The sequence below is a fragment of the Engraulis encrasicolus genome, chromosome 22 (genome assembly GCF_034702125.1).
Source record: "Engraulis encrasicolus isolate BLACKSEA-1 chromosome 22, IST_EnEncr_1.0, whole genome shotgun sequence".
Lineage (NCBI taxonomy): Eukaryota > Metazoa > Chordata > Actinopteri > Clupeiformes > Engraulidae > Engraulis > Engraulis encrasicolus.
In genome coordinates this window covers 42,974,988-42,982,487 of record NC_085878.1, presented here as the reverse complement: position 1 = coordinate 42,982,487, position 7,500 = coordinate 42,974,988, and the positions used below count along the sequence as shown (strand labels likewise).

Here is a 7,500-nt window from a genome sequence, read left to right as displayed (position 1 = left end):
CCCGCCAGGTTTTGAAGCACATTTTGATTGTGCTTATACCAATAGCGCACCGGAAAATATGATTGACAGATGAGTTGATGAATCATAACTCGATCTGACGCCTTACGTTTACATTGGATTCAGGAAGTAGAGCTCAGGCAGACGTGAGGTTTACATTTTTGACTGAAGCCAGTTGCTTTTATGATAATCTCGAAGACTGACAACACATTTGAACTGCAATCAAAGTTTTGAAGAAACGTCTGTGTTTTGGATGTGGACAAATCATGGAGTAGAACTTTGGGACATATCAAGAAGAAACGAATGAATAATATGCAGATAACATGAACCACACACCGTCAGTTAGTTGAAGAGAATAGCTAAACGGCAGCACAATATGCCTTTCTTGATTAGCTATGATATCATATGGATTACAAACGGGAACGTGGACAATAATTTTGAAAACGTGTGGATTAAGTGAAAGTTTGGGTTTTCTGCGGTCAAGACAGCATTTTAAGGTAAGGTTATATTTGTCCGCTGTAACATGTTTGGTTGTTGATGAAGCTTGCGGCTTAGGAAAGGGTTCACTCGCTCATCCATAGATGGGTTCACTTCACAATTGTTCAGAAGGGCTGGTGTCTGTCTTTCCCGTAGCCTGTTTTCAAGTTAACGGCAGGCCTACGCAAGTTTTTGGCAGCTCTCGTGTAGGCTACAGTGAGTGTACCCTGGTCGCAACGGCATGCTCTTGGCCACTCTTGACTTCATTTCTATTAAGCTTAGTTCTACCTAGCAGAATAAGAACCCTTTCTGGAATGATGACCGTCAGTGATGTGTTTTTCTGTTCAATGCATTGCTGTAAGATGCAACGCGAACATTTGGATTGTATTTTCAAGTCGTGGAGTGAAGGATGTCAAATGCAACGTGGTAGAATGACTTAGTAGCCTAGGGAGCTGTCTGAAGAGGTCAAAATTCACAATTTAGGAGCGTTTTTATTTTTAAAAAATCTCATCTGGGGGAGACCCCACTAGTTTGGCTTGGTTACAGAATTTGTGCTTACCAACATCACACCCCCCAAAACCGCCACTGGTGTGCACAGTATATTGTGTGTGTGTGTGAGAGAGAATCAGAGTGTCAGGGCTGTATAAATTATACAAATAATGAGAGAAGAAATGGTGACATTCAGCCACTCAACAGCAAATACCTGTACATGTTCAGGTCGATCTGCCATCAACCTTTTTTCAGCAACCATTTTGGCTTGTATCAGGTGGGTGTAAGTTACAGTGTGCTTTTTCTAGTGTGTGTGTGTGTGTGTGTGTGTGTGTGTGTGTGTGTGTGTGTGTGTGTGTGTGTGTGTGTGTGTGTTACCTGTAGCAGAGTGGGTGCTCCTCTCCCTCTGGTAATGACGGCAGCTCGGGAGGCGTGATGAAGACGGTGTGTTCACTCTTCTGGGACTCATCCAGCTCTATCAGCCGGCCCTCTTCACTTCGCTCCCCGTCCACCTACACAGACGCACGCACGCGCACGCACACGCACGCACGCACGCACGCACGCACACAGCAAAGATTTTCTTAGCTTCAATACTGTACACTGCACAATGATTTAATCTTACTGTATACGCACATCTGCCATTCAGACATATACACTCATGCACAGACGACAGAGAGCAACTCTGTGACCTAAAAGCTGACTGCTGACCTAAGTTCATTCCTGCATGTTAATTTATTCATGCATTAAATAAAGATCAGTTTCTCTCTCACCTTGGCTTTTTCTACAGTCCGCTCTGAGCTGAAAAGCTTTGCAGAACAGAACAGAACGGAACAGAAGCAAAAAAGGAGGAAAGAATAAGCAAGACCAACAGAGTCCACCACACCTGACACATGACAGAGATGAACACTAAAGATAAGAGAGGAAGACTAAGAAAGGTTGTTTTGCTTAAAAAAAAGAAAGAAAAGCATAAACAGGTGGTCCTCCGGAACTCAATGAGCTTTGGAGTAAGAGACAGACACAAGGAGAAATGATGGGAGAAAGAAAGAGGAGAATAGATGTAAAGAGAGATTCAGGGAAAGACAGATAAATACTATCTGATGATGGAGGGACAAGGAGAAAAAGGGGGGAAAGAGAGGCAGGGAGAAGACAGAAGAGTTACGCTACTTTCTCCACACAGTCGTCGAAGAAGGCCAGGCTAGCATCTTTGTCGCTGACGAATGAGCACTCCTCTACGAAGCGGCTAAACAGCTGTGTCTTCACCATCGCAGAGTAGAACTTCTGATGAGAGCGATCTCTGCTGCGTAAGAACCCTGCACAAGAACAAACACACACAAACATACACATAGTAGGTAAGATATCAGCCAAGGTTCTCGAAAATTTGGCACAGGTAAGATATCAAGCCTATCAAGCTAGGCTTACAAACACTGGCAACAATACAAACACCCCGCTCTGTATAGCATGCAGTACGTTTACTGTAAATGGGCTTATGAGTGGCAATGAATCAGTGCAGGAAGGAAAGGGAGAGTTGCAGTTGTTGCTCAAACACTTTAGACACGGGTTCAACTATGGCCCGAGGTTGTTTCCCTATTCCGTTGTCTCTCTCTCCAATCACTTTCCTGTCTCCTCGCTAACCGTCCTATCCAACGAAGGCAAGACAAAATGAGTTTAAAAAAGGAAAGGGAGTCAGAAATGAGTAAAAGTATTCAGTCATTTCACACCGGCTTGATATCATTGCATCACTCAACTCAGCAGATGGTTTTGTTCAAAGTGACCTACAGTGGATAAAACAAATCAAGACAACTGTGCAGAGCAGAGCAGAACAACATAATTCTAGGAGAAATGAGGAAACGTGTGTGTGTGTGTGTGTGTGTGTGTGTGTGTGTGTGTGTGTGTGTGTGTGTGTGTGTGTGTGTGTGTGTGTGTGTGTGCGTGCGTGCGTGCGTGCGTGCGTGCGTGCGTGCGTGCGTGCGTGCGTGCGTGCGTGCGTGCGTGCGTGCGTGCGTGTGTGTGTGGTGTGGGGGGTTGTGGTGTTTCTTTTCTAATGTCTCCACAGAACATTGTCCCATATGCCCTTCTAACATTGTAAGCAATCACATGAGTAACACTTCTGAATCCTCTTCGAACAGCCAACACGTATACATCTGGACTCAGTCAGAAATAGGTTTTATTCGTTGTCTTTCGTTCTTGTCTCTCTCCCACTCACTGTCTCCATATGTCTACAATACATGTATACAAGTCAGAAGAACATGAGGGGGACTTTGGGTGGGGGTGATTTGAGGGTCACAGAAAGTGAAGTGAATGTAGGTGGAGATGAAGATATCAGTTGAAAAAAAAGACTGGAAAATCAAAGAAGCAGAACAAGAACTGCACAGAATGAGATCGAACGTGCTCTGTGGGCTACCAGAGTGACGCCAAACACTTTCCTCACAAACAATGGATTTCCCACCAAACTAGTAATGCTTCTGCCTCAGTTCCCACAGAGGACATGCCACAACACATTAACATCAACTCTCCTGCGCATCCAGGTTTTGTTCTGGGAGTAAAGTGAAAGGGGAAACCAGGCACTTGTAGCTCACTTGTTTGCTGTATTTTATCAGCCGTGACCCATCCTCAGACATGAACATCAGCACACCTCAACTGATCTACTGAGAGCTACAGCCTAGTAAGTATTGTACACATATCTTAGCTTCTCCTCCCTTTATCCCCTGGTTATACTCCTGCTGGCAAATGCAGTAGCTTCAGAAATGTAGTTAAGTAAACATGAAAGCAATCAAAACTAGTAAAGTACAAAGTCTTCCAAAATATATTTGTATGCAGTAGAAAAGTAGTTTTACTTTATTACTATATACAGTATACTGTATCACTGGGCAAATGTATCTGTGTGCATTGTGCAGTTGCCATTTCGCTCAACCTCTCAATAAGCAGTTCCACTGATACAACTGTCTCTGTGAATGGTTTCAAGTTCCACTTTCCTTCATTCCATTCCCAGACCCCCACAATTGGCACAAGAACAGCAGCACACATCTACTCAGCACCTTACATAATCACCAGTCATTCAGAGACTCTTGCCCCTGGGCCCAGTGTGCTCCTGTATTGATGGTGGGGCCCTGGGGCCCTATGTCCTATGGTCAAATACCCATGTGCTTTGGTACTAAAGAGCACCACTGATTCAGCTGGTTCAGTGTAATGGCTAAAACAACAGCTTCACGCTCCACTCCACTCTGTGTGTGTCATGCCTGACAACCCCCCTACCAGCATTACCACTCTCAGGTGTTATGGCTTACAAATACCACATCCCATGTGGGCTACACATAGCTTCCAATTGACTAATCCAAATAGAACATTGTGCACAGTTAATACACAGTGTTAACTCAACACTAAGATAGAACTCTGGGACCAAATACACTCTAGAAGATGTTACATCAACCGTGTTGAATTAACACGGCATTTTTTTAATACGTACCGTATGTACGTATACATTACATCAAAATGATTTAGCTACATATTTATGCCTGTGTAGTTGTGGTATGATATATGTTTGAGAGTTGTTTTGTCCCCTAATGTCTCTTAAGTCTCCTAAATTACTAGTTTTGAAAAACTGCCTTTGGGAACCCGGTGAAAATAAATCACGCCTCAACACTGCGTCTGTTTACATAACACCACTAATCCTTTGACATTCACACACACAAGGGCTCTCACTTACAGACCCAAACCACACACACACACAAACATACATACACACATACACATACACACACGCGCGCACACACACACACACACACACACACACACACACACACACACACACACACACACACACACACACACACACACTTCGTAAGGGCTCTTGGTTCCCACACATTGTCTAAGCCTTAAAGCCAAGACGGAACCTGTTATTTCCGACCCCCAGCTAAACTTGAACAGGTGTCTGTGTGTGTGTGTGTGTGTGTGTGTGTGTGTGTGTGTGTGTGTGTGTGTGTGTGTGTGTGTGTGTGTGTGTGTGTGTGTGTGTGTGTGTGTGTGTGTGTGTGTGTGTTACTCACCCTGTAGGTCGAATAGGGAGCTGACATCAGTGGTCTTCTCGGAGGGAGCCTGTGTGATGGGCCTCAGGTAGGAGCGGTAGCCCCTGAGCAGGGAGGCCATGAAGCGCAGGAAGGCCTCCTGGATCTCCAGCTCTAGAGACTGCAGGCTGCGGCCCCCCACAACCGCCACCTCCCCCTCGCTCACACTCACGTATGCGTCTGCCAGCCCGTCATGACGCGGCCTCTGATGACCTACACACACACACACACAGAGGAATAGGAAGAGAATAGATATAGATATCTTTTCCAAAAAATAAAAAAACTGAACGGCTTGTATTGTTGCTCTATTGAAATCTGGATGTTTGAACTTGTAATGGAAACATTGGACAGCATGGGATAACTCAGTTCCAATTTTCCCGAAGCTGTCCTCAAAATCAGATTCAAAAAAATATTTATGAAAATGTATTTAATCGGCTTTTATAGCATTAAGAGCTCTTCAGATTTTCATTCAAGCAGGTTATCTTAGGACGTTGTAGGCAGCCGCAGCTTACCGGTAGTTATTTTTTGACATTTCTTGTCTTCCCCTTCCCCTAAAATACATGCCTTATTATTTTCTGTATAAGTTACGATGTCTAACAAAATCAAGGGCCTATTACACTCAACCTTTTTTGGACAGAGACCCCCTTGACCTCATCATAAGCATCCCAACGCCCCATTGACATCATCATAAGCCTGCCTATGCCCCCCTTAGTATTGAAAAATGAAATAGACTAATGCCCCCCCATGGGAACTAAGCCCCACCCCCACACAACTGTATCCTTCTCAATGCCCCCTTGGGGCTCCCCAACGCCCCCTGGGGGGGCTGTAGCGCCCCACTGAGAAACACTAGCCTATTACTGTAAAGTCCTTATTACAATTGCATCAATAGCAATAATTTTAAGTGACAAGGATCAAGAAGTTCTTGTATACACATCTACAAATGACACGTCTTTTACAGTCAATTATACAGTTAGGTATATATTAGGGGCTAACATGTGAGTCCTGTTACTGTCTTTCTAAAGTGTTACTGCCTTTCTAGTACAAAAGTTTCCCTAGAGAGGGGAATTGTAGGCCACACCCCTCAAGAGAAAGTGAAAAAGACAGCAAGACAAAGTGCGAGACAGAAAAACAGAAATGAGGGGAAAACATCTCAAAAATTGAGATTGACAGAGTCAGAAGTGCATGCTTGTAAACACATAGAAATGTGTCAAAGCCTCTTGGGAGTTTACGAGATGTACAGAAAAAAAGTGATTTAGGCACAATGAGGGTTTTAGACAGGTAGCAGACATGTGTATTGATCCAGAGCCTGGTCTCTAGGGAGCTCCAGTGGAGCAGGAACAGTGTCTCACAGCATCCCAGGAAGGACAATTAGCTGCAGCCCACCCTCATCACAGCACAGCACAGCACAGCATAGCACAGCACAGCACAGCACAGCACAGCACAGCACCGCACCGCACCGCACAGCACAGCACAGCACAGCACAGCACAGCACAGCACAGCACAGCACAGCACAGCACCACACAGCACAGCACAGCACAGCACAGCACAGCACAGCACAGCACAGCACAGCACAGCACAGCACCACTACACTACACACTGCTGATACAGTAGAGAGGACATACAGCACAGCACTCTGACGGAATGAGGACATCGGAGGAGGAGAGGAGAGAGAAGGTGGGAGATAAAGATAGAAGAAAAGAGGCAACGTGGGAAAGATGGGGACAACCAAATAGATGCAGAGAGAGAACAGCGATATGTATGGGTAGAGGGGAAGGGAGGGGGGGGATAAAGAGAGAGGGGAGTGTAAGTACAAAGGAATGAAGAATATTAGATAGAGAAGGAAAATGTGGGAAAGAAGAGAAGGGTTGAGAAAAGAGGGAGTAAAACAGCAAAACATAGGATGGTCAGAGACTGTGGCAGGGGCGGAATGCGGGAACAAGTCAAAAAAGAGAATAGATTGTGTGAGAAAATACCAAAAAATGTTGAAAACACAAAATCAACATAAATGAGGTAAGAACACAGCTGTCCTCCCAAGTGCAGAGGGGAGTGTGTCAAAGTTCTCGCTGTTACAATATGCACACACACGCACGCACGCACGCACGCACACGCACACACAGACACACACACACACACACACACACACACACACACACACACACACACACACACACACACACACACACACACACACACACACACACACACAAAGTGCAGACAAAAATCCATACTAACCCTCTGCTAGCTGCTGGTAAATGTTGCTGAGTGCATTCATCAAGTTTTTACAGGCCTTCTTTGGAAGAAGCTTCCACGTGAAAACACGCTTATCTTCCATCCTGGGAAACAAAACAAACACAGACACAGACACAGACATACGCACACGCACACGCACACGCACACACACACGGCCACACACACACACACACACACACACACACACATGTAGATGAGAGATGAGATGGCCTATATTCCCAGGAGG

At 45.1% G+C, this 7,500-nt stretch overlaps 1 protein-coding gene across 6 annotated transcripts in view; it reads right to left on the bottom strand.

The window, feature by feature from the left end:
- The window catches only part of LOC134439184 (C-myc promoter-binding protein-like), a 65,288-nt gene that overhangs the window by 22,934 nt on the left and 34,854 nt on the right, over positions 1–7,500 (bottom strand). For 3 of the 6 annotated variants that reach the window (XM_063189063.1, XM_063189065.1, XM_063189067.1), the window contains exons 12-16: positions 7,257–7,357; positions 5,007–5,237; positions 2,128–2,273; positions 1,734–1,769; positions 1,342–1,475 (exon numbers count right to left, since the gene is read on the bottom strand). In XM_063189063.1, the coding sequence (XP_063045133.1) occupies positions 1,342–1,475; positions 1,734–1,769; positions 2,128–2,273; positions 5,007–5,237; positions 7,257–7,357 (648 nt within the window). The remainder of the gene's footprint in view (positions 1–1,341; positions 1,476–1,733; positions 1,770–2,127; positions 2,274–5,006; positions 5,238–7,256; positions 7,358–7,500) is intronic. The other 3 variants (XM_063189064.1, XM_063189066.1, XM_063189068.1) reach the window with 1 other exon arrangement.